The sequence below is a fragment of the Natator depressus genome, chromosome 1 (assembly GCF_965152275.1).
Source record: "Natator depressus isolate rNatDep1 chromosome 1, rNatDep2.hap1, whole genome shotgun sequence".
Taxonomy (NCBI): Eukaryota; Metazoa; Chordata; order Testudines; family Cheloniidae; genus Natator; species Natator depressus.
Window position 1 is genome coordinate 154,764,935 of NC_134234.1, and position 14,067 is coordinate 154,779,001.

General features: G+C 41.8%; 1 protein-coding gene across 1 annotated transcript in view; it reads right to left on the reverse strand.

Annotated features, from left to right (window-relative positions):
• RRP1B (ribosomal RNA processing 1B) overlaps positions 1 to 14,067 on the reverse strand; it is a 32,506-nt gene that overhangs the window by 10,276 nt on the left and 8,163 nt on the right. Inside the window, exons 4-12 of the mRNA XM_074969333.1 lie at positions 13,809 to 13,894; positions 11,530 to 11,591; positions 7,648 to 7,777; positions 5,979 to 6,043; positions 5,258 to 5,421; positions 3,136 to 3,227; positions 1,736 to 1,833; positions 981 to 1,000; positions 355 to 483 (exon numbers count right to left, since the gene is read on the reverse strand). Coding sequence (XP_074825434.1) covers positions 355 to 483; positions 981 to 1,000; positions 1,736 to 1,833; positions 3,136 to 3,227; positions 5,258 to 5,421; positions 5,979 to 6,043; positions 7,648 to 7,777; positions 11,530 to 11,591; positions 13,809 to 13,894 — 846 coding nt within the window. The remainder of the gene's footprint in view (positions 1 to 354; positions 484 to 980; positions 1,001 to 1,735; positions 1,834 to 3,135; positions 3,228 to 5,257; positions 5,422 to 5,978; positions 6,044 to 7,647; positions 7,778 to 11,529; positions 11,592 to 13,808; positions 13,895 to 14,067) is intronic.

Sequence of the window (14,067 nt, forward strand, 5' to 3'; positions counted from 1 at the left end):
TCATGGACTTAAATGATCTCATCCTGTTACATTGCCAAGCCACACTAGGTATGTCTGCCCTGCAGCTGGGAGCAAGCCTCCCGGCCTGGGTAGACAGACTTGTACTAGCAGGGCTTGAGCTAGCGTGCTAAAAAGAGCAGCGTGCGCACTGCGGCTCAGTCTCTCAAGCCCACCAGACTCACTAGGCTTGAGAACCTGAGTCTCAGTGTACCACACATCTATTTTTAGCATGCTAGCTTGAGCCTTGCTAGCCCAAGTCTATCTATGCAGACTGGGAGGCTCACTCATTGCTGCAGTGTAGACACACCTACAGACTGGTGAGAGTAGTCTCACTTCCCTAGCTTTGCCTCCTACCTTTTTCTTTTTCCAGCCTGGCTTTCTCCAAGGATTTGACAACTTTTTTCTTTCGCCTGCCCCTGCTGAATGTATCGTCATCTTCATCTGTAGAAACATCTTCAGGGAAATCATCTTGTGGGAAGATTCCTGTCGAGCAAAAAGTCTGATGAGCTGTCTGAAAATACCCTTTTTCCCCCCCACCAAGTAGTTTCGGTGTTCACATACAGCACAAGGGGCACAAACACTGATTCCCCACTCCACTTGGCTATCAGCACGCTTAAAGCACTGCAAAGAAATGTGCACCGAAGTGTGCGGTTTCTTCATTATTTTGAATCAAGCTGACCATGTTTCTCACTCAAGAAATAAAGAATCTGAATAAGCGGGCAAGACCTCAGCTTATAAAATTACAATGCTTCCCAAAGTTGTGAGGTATTAGATATGGGGACCTGACCTCCTTTGTGAAACTGAGGAAGTTATACTTCCTAATGAGAAAACCACATCACAGCAATAACCTCTGAAACTAATATCCTTCAAACATATGTAAAATAGCACAAGACAATAACATTCACTGCAAATCTACATTGAGAACAGGATGAATAATTTAGCAGAATAAAAGTGCTTCTTTTTTGATGCTCAATTCTCACCTTCTGCTAGGTCCTGGAACCTGAAAAAGTTAAAAAATACAAAGACTTATTGTTGTTACAATATTTGACTGAAATGTCACCAAGTTACTGCATGTATGATGCACACTTCCCACTTTTGAGGAAAGCATATTACATCCGAGGGCTAGAAAACGCTAGCTCTCCAAGAGATCTGCCTCACAACTCCAGCAACTCAAAGCCAAACTACTGAAGAAGTCTTGGCAAGAGTGCGATTTAACACTGCCGACACCCACCCCCTGCAGTTTGAGCACAGTATTGTTCAAAACACTGCATGATTTAAGTGAGCGTGGAGTAATCTGCGAAGTGAAGGCGTGGAAGCCTGATCACTTGAAATACTTAGAGCTATACAAGACGAAGCGTTTGACAATGCAACACAGGGAACAATCCTAAACCGGTACAAAGTACAGACAAGACAACTCAAGTCTTTTCCAACTCTAGTGTCTAGGAATCTGTGAAAAAACACAAAAGCAAAACCAAAATCTGTCTCAGACCCATACATATATCCATGTCTGACAAAGATTTTGTACTCATATTACCACATACTGTAAGCAGCGTCCTCTTTCTAAGATATCTGGGCCAAGTAGGAATGTAGTGGACAGTAAATTCACCGCAGAAACACTTTCATTAAAAGGACGGAAATCTCTTATGTGAACACTAGCAGTAGAGGGGGTTGGGGAAACAGGATGTCAAGTCTACTTAGACAAATCATCATACAGAGTTGTTTCAAGAGAACTCACTTTTTGACCAATTTGTACAGACGTTTTCTGTTAAAGGCAGGTGTATTTTTTCTGCTGGCCAATTCAAAAAGTCTGTCAGCAACAGCTTTGTAGTTAAACTGCCAAAAGAAAGAAAGCACAATACGGTATCTTTGTTAGGCTATCATACTGAACAGCCAAGTATAGCTGATGTTATAAATACTTCAAGCAGCATATGCTTTTTACTACTTCCAATTCCTTCCACTACACTTGATCTCTGCCAAGATTCACGCCCCCGAATGCACATGCTAGCTTTATGAATGGGTTTTATCTGACTACATAACAATGGGAGAGACCAGGTGGGTGAAGTAATATCTTACTGGACCAACTTCTGTTGGTGGAAGAGACAACCTAAGAACTCTGTGTAGCTTGAACATTTGTATCTTCCACTAAGAGAAGTTGGTCCAATAAAAGATACTACCTTACCCACCTGGTCTCTCTCGGACCCTGGGATAAAACATGGCTACAACAACACTACATTACAATGAAGCATTCAAATAATATTTTTTCAGAACACTTCTAACCTGGACTCTCATTCAGAAGGAAAAAAGCAAATAAATTAACTTATTTTTAAAAAACCTTTCAGTTCAATGCCAAGATTTAAATGTGCAACATTCTAGTCCCTGCTTAAAAGCCATAGCCAACACAGGAACACGAGGCATCTCTGTTATAGCATAATCCCGGATCCCAGCAGTTCGTTCCAACGAGTTCATAAGATCTGGGACGTGTTTTAGTGCCTAGCCCCATCTCTTGTGTACCCTCCCACGCGAGCACTTGTGCTCTTAACATCAGTAAGGGGTATGCTGACTCCTGGGACAGACAGAACACAATATGGTTTTAGCAACTTTTTTGGTACCTCTTGAAGTGGAAGGGGGGAAAAAAAGGGGTGGGGGCAGGGGGAGAGAGAAGAAACAGAATTTGGCACATGTACTTCTCTTTCGTCATTTGTTTTGTAACCTACTCACACGGAATGTGTTATTAATATGACATTTAGGGTACGTCTACCCTGCAATTAAAAACCCACAGCTGGCCCATGCCAGCTGACAGGGACTCGTGGGGCTATTTAATTGTGGTGCAGACGTTCCAGCTCAGGCTGTACCCTGAGCCCTAGGACCCTCCCGCCTCAGAGGTCCTAGGGCCCAGGCTCCAGCCCAGGCCCAGATGTCTACACTGCAATTAAACAGCCCTGCAGCCTGACTCAGCTGGCATGGGCCAGCCGCAAGATTTTATTTGCAGTGTAGACATACCCTATGAGATGCAAGAGATGTTTACCTTATTATTCGACTGGTGACGTCTCCACTATCCACTAAGTGACAAATAAAAAAAAGCCTAGGATTATTCATGGGGACGTCATGTTAACATGAGGAAAGCAAGGCACAAACCTGGAGAACAGGACCAATGTTTTCATCGGCATTTTCAGAAAGGTCCTCTTGTTCTTCAATGCCCAGTGCAGATTTTTTTGATAAACGTTTGTCTGTTATTAAACAAAAAGGATTTTAAAGATCAGTCGGAAAGAATGGGGAAAGTTCCATCCAGCACAGAGGAATAAGAGGAGTGCTTCAGCCATGAAACTATCTTCCCAGGCAGGGAGGTGGGATGCAAGTATCATTTAGCATCTGAGCATAGGGCTGAAAGTCAGAAGACCTGGATATTCTTCCTTGCTCTAGCACTGACATGCTGTGTTACCTTCAGAAACTAATGGAGACACTCTACACCTCAGTTACCTGCTCTTTATATTGGGGATGATACATACCCATCTATATCCAAGCGTTTTAGCTCTAAGGATGAAAAACATTACACAATTCAGAACCACAGTATTATTTCTGGGTCTGAGATGACCATCCCCATAGTAGAAGAATAGCTTGGAGCAATTTCCTCCCAGAGCATTGCCACAAAATACAGTGGAGTCGCATCTTACACGGGGGTTAGGTTCTAAAATCAGCGTGTAAGGCGAAAATCGTGTATAGTCAAAGTTATATGCAAACATCGTTATGTGCAAACCGGAGTGCCACAGGGTGGCCAGGAACATTGCCTACGATCAGCGACACTTTAAAGTCAAGTCCTTGCTCTTCGAGGTAATGCTGCCATCACCCAAGCCTTTTTATTTGATTGCCAGAACACAGGCAGGAGATTTTTGCTCTTGCCTTTTAGGGCATGGGATTTGCAGCCCTGCAGAGCAAGCCCGGCTTTATTAAATGCCCAGCCGCATTGCCACAAAACAACACAGTCACACGGTCTTCAGCTGCTTTGAAGCCAGAGGCTTGTCTTTCTGATTTCCAAGTGTAAGTGCGGTTGGGCATTTTTTTTTCCAGAAAAGCCCAGTCTCATCAGCATTAAAAACTTGTTCCGGAAGATAGCCCTTTTCTCCTATGATTTTCTTTAATTGTTCAGGGTAAGCTTTTGCTGCCTCTTCATTGGGAGATGCACCTTCACCAGTAGGCTGCGCGTTTTTGAGGTTGAAGTGGTTCCTAAAACTGCTAAGCCAACCTTGGCTGCCTTTGAATTCCTCCTCATCAGAAGGCTGTCCCTCTTCGATGGGAGGTTTGAACAGCGTGTAGAGGTTAAGAGCCTTTTCTCGCAACGTGTTGCCATCAATAGGCACACGTTTACAGTTCATGTCTTCCAGCCATAAGTTTAATGCCTTTTCAGTCTTCACTAAAAAGCCTTATCACACACCTGGCTCGTCACCTTAGCAGTTATTGGAGCACTTGATGCCACGGCTTAATGAATTTCTCTCTCTCGAAGGCACAGATGCTAGATTCGTTGTGGCCATATTTACGCGCCGCGTTGGAGACCGACAGACTGTCTCTCAGTAAGTCCAACACAGCCAGTTTTTCCTCCAGAGTTGGATCAGATCAGTGTTTCTTCGGCTGCGCACCAGATGAAGTAGTTAGCTTGTGTTTAGGGGCCATGTTGTACGAAAAATACGTACAGCACCTTTAAAATACTAGAATCACACTCAGCGTGGCGAGATGCTCACGCTGTGAGAGGCACACGGGAACTGAGATCGACTGAGAGAACAGCAGATTCACGTCTCCCATCTCATGCTCACTCTGGGGCAGACGCTCATTGAGTGGAATGGTACGCGGAATCGCCCACACTATTTACAGGTATCTTGTTATTTGTTTTTTTTTGCCGAGTGCATATAGTTGAATTCGCGTAAGTTAAACGCGCATATGATGCGACTCACCTGTACTAGTTTTTGAACAGCCCTGGGTTATCTACAGCTGTTGCTGTAAGTAGACTGAAATGTGGAATCATATGATCTGCTATATAAAAGGAGCACTAAGATGTTTGTAATTTACTAGTCTATGGTTACTTTGTCTATTAGATCATCTGAAGAGAACAGAAGCAAGATTTGTTGTTAGTGTATCCACCTGCATGACCATGGTTGGCTGAGAATAGGAATGGTATTTTTAAGAGGTAGGATACATTTTTGGATCCTGTCAGTGGTTACTGTATTTCTTTAAAGTCTGGGCTAAATTTTCATTACTTCCTCCTTACCTTTGGTCATTGATGGCTCGTTTTCCGCTTCATCTCCCTCGGACAGCTCAACATCGCCATCACCGCTTGTTTTCAATTCTTTCATTAGATCCTCAATGGCAAAAGGGGACTGATCCACAATGGCTTCAAAGATACCCCGGGCTACTGCTTGCATCAGGTGACGACTGCATTATATAATAACAGTATGAGTGGGAGGGAACACATGCAGAGCATTAAAAGCCCCCTTTCCTTCCCATTTACATTTAAAACACTTTGAAGATGGTGAAAGAGAGGGAGAGAGATGCAACTAACTTTGGGGAAAAAAAGTCACCAATTACTTAAACAACTCGCTTAACTCCAAACACATTTTCCAGTTTTGTATTTGGTTCTTCCAATGTTATAGCTTGGAGATTTTGCTTGGCTTATTAATATTTTATATTCCGGTAGTATCAGACCAGAGTCAGGGCTCTGCTGTGAGGGGTACTCTATAAACAGAGGTATAGGTGGTTCCTAATATTTACACACCCACTTCACTTATGGTTTTGAGGAACATAATGGTGAGTGAAGCTAGCCACAAAGGCCTGCCCCAGCGGTTGTTTCTCTACGACCTGAACTTCGTTATGTTCTTTGCTTTGCTTCAGTCCATTTGTTCATTACCTTTTGAAATGGCATTTCAAGAACTTCGTAGATCTTAGACTAAATAAATAAAATGGAAAATCCAATATTCATCCATCAAACTTACTCCTTAGATTTGGCAGCAATTTTGCAGAATGGTTCAATAAACTTGAGATTCTGGTCTGCTGTGAGCTGTGAGATTAGGAGACAGAAAGACTTATTATAGTAGAGCAGGCAGGTCGAGTAACTCATTGTAGATTGTAAGGTAGGAGATCTTTCTGAGAGGCTACACACCGGCACTTTTCATTATGTTTTTTCCCCACTAAAATTGACAAGAGTAACACTTGAGCACCACCACTGAGATACTTGATAGACGCACTATAGAAACAGAGTGCTCTGCACACGTCGATTTATTAAACTGCACAATATGTCCTTGATCCTCAATTCACAGATGGCGAAATTAGACAGCCCAAGGTCACAAAGGAAGTCTGCAGCATACTATATCCTGGGTGTCTTCTGACTGGCAGACCTTACCCTAAAGGCCATCAAACAAAATAGTAATGAACAGTAAGATCTGATCCTTTTACTAAGGTCAACATAGGAATATAGGCTGAGACTTTCAAAGCAGTCTAGGGGATTTACACACATCTTTCATTTCAATTAATCTAAATCCCTTAGACTGTTTTGAAAGTCTCAGTCATAGGCCTTATGAACTCTATGCAATTCTAGGGCTGGAGAAACTATTGCTGAATTAGAGCCCTGATTGTAGACACTGTCCCCTACTACAGAAGCTTTCCCTCTCCTGCCCCCCACTGCCTACACCTGCCGGGTCACCCTTTGCATTCTGCTGTCTCTTCTTTAGAGAGCACTGCTACAAAACTGCTAACATCTTGCTTGTTAAAGAGAAAAGAGTTACCAGGAGGGCATCTGCCAGCAGCACCACATATGGACTAGCAAAGCGAAGGCTACAAGTTAGTATATGGAGGCTGCAGGGACTCCTCCCTACCAGGCTAAGAAGAGTGACATTGTGGGGAGGGATTTCAAGTAATAATTAAATGATCTGCAGAATTCAGATTCCTGCAGCAGAATTCCACAGTAGCTGCTGTAGAATCAGACTTTAGACTGCCGCAAAATTCTGCTGCTTTGCAATAGCCAATAAGACTTAAGAAAGACAGAGGAAGGTCTATACTGAAAGAGATAACAGGCAAACTAAATTAAAGATATTGTTGGTACCTGGCAAATTGTGTAACTTGTTCTTTATGGGGCAGTCTATCAAAATGCCCATGTCTGAATCCAGTAGTGCCCAAGTAATTGAAGACAGTTGTAAAATTAGATTTTGAATCTCTACAACGTATGTGGTTAAAGGATCAGGCCAAGTATGGGCTCAACGTGAATTTTTATAAAAGGAAGGAGTGATGAAAAATTTTAAAATCCCAACCGAAACAATTGGGTTTTCTTTCTTTTATTCTTTTCTCTCTCCAAGGGGGGTGGGGGGGGGAGGAGGGAGTCAAAATCAAAAAGATTCCCTCATTATATTTACAATCTAAAATTGGAGCATTTGTACCAGAGCATGAGAATTGGAAAGTGACCAATTTATGTTCCTTGTCCAAGCTCAGAAAAATGCAAAACTTAGCAGCATAAATAGCGATAAGGAAACAGGATTTTAGAAATTTCTTCAGTGTTAATGAGTTATATTTAAAACAACTGAATATAAATAAACTAGAATTTAAAAACACTGATAAAAAGACAGTTGTATAATATAGCAATCACAAAGACAATTACAATGTGTTTTCTACCTCCTTGGCTCCAGCTTTAGCCAGTTCTTCCAGATAAATGTCAATAAAATGGAATTTTATCCCACTGGGAGCATTACTCTCTGGGTGTATAACTTCCTTCATTAACAGATGCAGAAATGGCTCAATCAGACTGAAAAGAAAAAAAGAAAAAAAGAAAAAAGGCAAGCAGGATACATAAATTTAAAAGTCTGGGTTTAGTTTACTTTTTCACCAACTGCTAAAAGGTGGCTTTTTGACACTTGTCAGAAATAAAGAAAATATTCAGAGAAGTCCAGTCATAATTTTACTGCTTAAAAAAATTGTTATTGTCAGTTTCCTGGGGTCAGAATATTGTTTGCCGGCAGTAAGGAAATCCACGCAACACAAGTGAATATAGTGGAGTGGCAACTGTTTTAGTTAAGGTTTAGTCTCTTTTATCGTTTAAAAGACTATTCTAAGTGCTCGAGAATCCATATGCTGACTCAGAATGCCTTTAAACTTACTAAAAAGAAAAGGAGTACTTGTGGCACCTTAGAGACTAACCAATTTATTTGAGCATAAGCTTTCGTGAGCTACAGCTCACTTCATCGGATGCATACCGTGGAAAGTGTAGAAGATCTTTTTATATATACACAAAGCATGAAAAAATACCTCCTCCCACCCCACTCTCCTGCTGCTAATAGCTTATCTAAAGTGATCACTCTCCTTACAATGTGTATGATAATCAAGTTGGGCCATTTCCAGCACAAATCCAGGGTTTAACAAGAACGTCTGAGGAGGTGGGGGGGGAGGGTAGGAAAAAACAAGGGGAAATAGGTTACCTTGCATAATGACTTAGCCACTCCCAGTCTCTATTCAAGCCTAAGTTAATTGTATCAAATTTGCAAATGAATTCCAATTCCAGACTCCAGCGAGAAACTGTTGAATTGGAATTCATTTGCAAATTGGATACAATTAACTTAGGCTTGAATAGAGACTGGGAGTGGCTAAGTCATTATGCAAGGTAACCTATTTCCCCTTGTTTTTTCCTACCCCCCCCCCCCCACCTCCTCAGACGTTCTTGTTAAACCCTGGATTTGTGCTGGAAATGGCCCAACTTGATTATCATACACATTGTAAGGAGAGTGATCACTTTAGATAAGCTATTAGCAGCAGGAGAGTGGGGTGGGAGGAGGTATTTTTTCATGCTTTGTGTGTATATAAAAAGATCTTCTACACTTTCCACAGTATGCATCCAATGAAGTGAGCTGTAGCTCACGAAAGCTTATGCTCAAATAAATTGGTTAGTCTCTAAGGTGCCACAAGTACTCCTTTTCTTTTTGCGAATACAGACTAACACGGCTGTTACTCTGAAACCTTTAAACTTACTGTGTCTCGTGGTGGTGAGAGGGTCCAGATTTGGGGTCATCTGAGCCAGGGGTTCCCATGATACAACTCCTCCTAACCCGCCGCCCAGCATTTTACAAAATAAGCTAGCTCTTCTAATTTTCTTTGTGTGCACACCTGGGGCTCAGGCAATAGCTCTAGTCCTCTCCAAACTGATCTCAGCTGTTCAGAATTTATCTTACATAGTGTCTGGCTCCCATTGCCCCTTTGGGTGTGTTATATTGAAGTTCTTTAGAATTAGTTTAGGAATTTGGGATCGGATCATCAGTAGCTCAAGGCAAAGAGAAATACACACACCCTGCAAAACTAGGGCCTGTTAAAAGCAACAGGGTTTCCAGTCAGCCTGCTGTCAGGATAATTGAGTGGCTCAGGGAGATATGACGTGATCATTGAATCTTGGCAACACTCAGGCACTGGGTGTTTGAGCTCTGTCCTTGGCAGCTGTCAAAGCATGTATGTTGTACATGCTCTTTGCTCTAAGCCTAGAAGTTTCTTCCCATCTGAGACCAACATTTCTAGTTTAAGAGATTTTGAAGTGCTCTGAAATCCACATACAGATTGATGGTACTTATAAAATAAAATCAAAGAAATTAGCATTAATTAATCAAAAGGAAGATGACAGACTCTAGGAAGCAATTGGGATACTGTAAACATCCTGAACAATGGGACTGAGTATGAGCGAAGGAAAACAAGTCCCTTGGTCATTTAGTTCCTGATACACAGCACCCCTAACGTGAACTGAGCCTAACATTTCCAGATTCTTGTATCTTGTTTGATGCAGTGGTAAGGGCTAAAGGGGGAGGGGGAGGTGTTGTAGCAGTGAGAGGGGGTACTGGAGCAGTGCAGGGATTGTGGGGGTTGGGGAGGGTGCAGGATAAAGGCTCTGCCCCTTTCGCTGTGCCAGGGCACAGCCCACAGAGGGAACAACAATCCAATGGGGATCATTCCAATACTATGTTTTTCAAAACCCAGTTTGATGACTGGAAGTTGACAAAGTACTGGCTTTCCAAAAAAGTACTTTAACCACAAGGGAGGGAAGAGGGGAAGTTGGGCACCTTCCCTCTACTGACATACCTGGGGGTGAGTGGAAGGAAAGTGGAGTCATCTCTGCCCTCCCCCACAAATAGCTCCCATTGCCCACCATTCCTCCCTCTGGCAGCTCCACTGGCCCAAAGGGGGCTCCCTAGGGCTCCCTTCTCCTTCCCTCCACTGCTCCCTGACTGGAGAAAGAATCCAGAAATCCCCAGCTCCCCCAAGCAGTGGGGAAGGGGTTCTAGGCTCACCCTTCCCTCTGCTCCTATAGGAGAAGGGGAGGTCAGAGCAGAAGAGTTTTGGGGTGAGAGCTGTACACTGGGGATGTACAAGGGACTTAGCTCTGTCCCGCTACATCTGGCCACATCCATACTCATCTGTCCCTCCCTTTAAAAAAACAAAAAACAAAACAAACAAACAAAAACCACATCCCCACTGACTCCAGGCTAGCCCCTGAACTGTTTCTGCATCCTCTCCCTGGCTCCTCAACCTTCAGGTCTCATGCCAACACTTGGCTCTACATGGGGAGGAGAGAGAGCGGGGCTGTGTTGGGCAGGAAAAGAGGCAAGATGAGAAAAGGATACAGGGGCAGAGAAGGGACTAACATGGCCAGTGGATGTTGTTGTTGAGTTGATCATTACCAACAAGGCAGTGGAGGGGGGAGAGCTGTGTTGTGGTTCATAGGGGTACTGAAAACAAACAAACAAAAAAACCCCCAACCCCCCTGGAAACTGAGTGCCCAGACACTTCTGTTAAAATGGAGTTAAAGTTACCTCATGCTCTTCCAGAACGTCAAGTACACTTATACTTATTTCTCTGGAAACCAGGAAATATGAACTTACAGTACACAACATACCCACAATGCAACCGTAACTCTGTACCCTGGAGCTAGCAATATTATTATGAAGGATTCAGTAGCATGGTGCCACAATAAATAGATAAGGAGAACTAAAAGAACGCAGCATTGTTGGTGCTGTGCTTCACAGATTTGAACATCCAGCATTTATCTGCATGCACTCCAGCCATGTTCCCCGTGTTATGTGTAGCTGTACCAAATAGTGGAGGAATTACTCGGAGCAGCTTGGGAAAGCTGTGATTGTGATATGAGAAAAGATGCATATGTCCCTTGAAGGATCAAACATTTCTCAATTCAGCACTGAGTTTTGAGGACTATATCAGCAGAAGTGCAGAAAGATCTTGCTACCAAGATGGTCAGCAGCCTGGTGCCCTATGTGGCAGTCACCAGGGCAGAGTGAGGGGTAAGTGAAAGCAATGTCTTTGAAAGAATACTTGAGCAAGGGTGAAAATATTGTAATATTTAGCAAGTCTGGGATGGTTTGTGTTGCATAAAATCAGTGTACAGAACAAAGAAAGCCAACGACTAAAAAGAGCCATCTTGAGAGGAAGAAGGCATGTTAAATTAAAATATTTTTGATATGGGCAAACCATGTAACTTCTTTATTATACATCTAGCAGTTTATTTACCTTTCATCCCATCCATTTCTTTTCAGTACCTCGAAGGACTGCCTCAAAACCATGCGGATTAGCTATAAAGCAGAAGATTTGTTATATGACACTACAGTTTTCTAACTATTTGAGAGTCAATAAAATAGCTACTCTGACAGTCACATAGGCAGACTCTTTAGTTGAGCTTTTTATGGCCCACAAAGTTTGCTGGAAAGGGTCTTTCATGAATACACGAGAAGTCTCTCCACTACTGGGAGATGGGGTACAGGCAGCGTGTGATCTAAAGTTCCAACAGCATCACTATTTGCTGTCATTACATTGCAAGCCAAACAAAATACAGTGACCATAGTACATCCCTCCTCACTGTTCTATGCTGCTCCCCCACCCCAAAAATCCTCCAAAGCAGTGAAGGTGCATTCCCCCACTTTCCCATTTACAGAAATTCCAATTTAATAAATTCAAACCAATTGAAAATGTTAACACCTTCATACTAACATTAGTTTGTCCTGTTGTATATACATTTAATTAAGAGACAGGAACACTACATATGTAACAGCCATAATAAATTAACCTCTAGGAACCTTACATTTTTGACGTTCTCAATTTGGAGTAGTTAACTTCTCAACCATAACACTACAATAATGCAAGTTTTTGAATTTAGCGTCCTTTTTTAAAAAAAGAAATAAAAATAGGAAGACTAAAATACTAATCTGATTTTACTGTGTATTTCCATTAATAGATATTTTAAGCTTAGAATATGCCTTTAAAAATTAATTTACCTCACTTCAATACTTAAGTATAGGAAATATTGTATTAAAATTAGGAATCTAATACACTGTGGTAAGTTTAACTACTACAGATGGTAACTTCTTTTGTTTTTAAATGGCACCTTCCAGAAAAATCTTAAAGTAGCCTTACTTTTATTTAAATATTAATGTTGATGAGCAAAAAGAAAAGGAGTACTTGTGGCACCTTAGAGACTAACCAATTTATTTGAGCATAAGCTTTCGTGAGCTACAGCTCACTTCATCGGATGCATACTGTGGAAAGTACAGAAGATCTTTTTATACACACAAACCATGAAAAAATGGGTGTTTACCACTACAAAAAGGTTTTCTCTCCCCCCACCCCTCTCTCCTGCTGGTAATAGCTTATCTAAAGTGATCGCTCTCCTTACGATGTGTATGATGGAAATGGCCCAAGTTGATTATCATACACATCGTAAGGAGAGCGATCACTTTAGATAAGCTATTACCAGCAGGAGAGAGGGGTGGAGGGAGAGAAAACCTTTTTGTAGTGGTAAACACCCATTTTTTCATGGTTTGTGTGTATAAAAAGATCTTCTGTACTTTCCACAGTATGCATCCGATGAAGTGAGCTGTAGCTCACGAAAGCTTATGCTCAAATAAATTGGTTAGTCTCCAAGGTGCCACAAGTACTCCTTTTCTTTTTGCGAATACAGACTAACACGGCTGTTACTCTGAAACCTGAATGTTGATGAGGTATCCATTAACATGCCCTCTGGATATCATGACAAACACTTATGCATGTGCTTAACTTTATCCCCAGGAGTAGTCCTACTAAAGTCAATGAGGAGTACCCAATGGTGTAAAGCTAAGCAAATGTATAAGCATGTGCAGGATCAGACACTTATATAAAAATTATGTGATGACCTCTATATCTGTCATGGCTCCTAGTTAAAGGCCTATAAACAAATATGCTTTGCATTGTGTATGCTGAAACTAGCAAAATCCTTTTGCCATCAAACCGTGCAAGCATCTCCCTGGAGCGTCCATCCCCTGATTCACTGGACACTCAGAGTGTTCACAGATTCGCTGCTTCTAAAGAAATCCGATGAACTGAGCTGTAGCTCACGAAAGCTTATGCTCAAATAAATTGGTTAGTCTCTAAGATGCCACAAGTACTCCTTTTCTTTTTGCGAATACAGACTAACACGGCTGTTACTCTGAAACCTAAAGAAACAGTGCACACCAGTTTAGCAATTACACTTCAGGTCACTGTGCTGCTTGACACAAGGCACTTAGCTATTTTTATATTGAAAACAAGCACCGTATACTTTTATTTAACAAAGAATCAAGATTCAAGTCATAGTGAGTAGTATTGGAAACAAATGGTTACATTTAAAATAGGGTTGTCAAATGACTAAAAAGCATTAATCGTGATTAATCACGAGATTTTTAAAAGTATTCAAAATACAAACACACACACAAATGTACACCCCTACCCCAAAAAGAAAAACAACCACCACCCCACCACCTGAAAAAAGTTAATATTACCATGTAGTATTTATCAAGGCGCAGTCTGTCTATCCCATTCCATTCACGGTTCATGGTTTGCCAAAAGGTCTGAATGAACAGATGCTCTGCAACAGAACAAAAAGAGTGAATGTGCACGTTCAACACCAATACTATTTTCTGTTACTGAAAGCAGCCGAGAGAGACTACTTTTCCAACTTAATTTTTTTTCCACACTTCTCTACATACTGGTCCAACAGCTTCAGCACCAGCCTAGAAATACATACTCAAGACTGTTGTG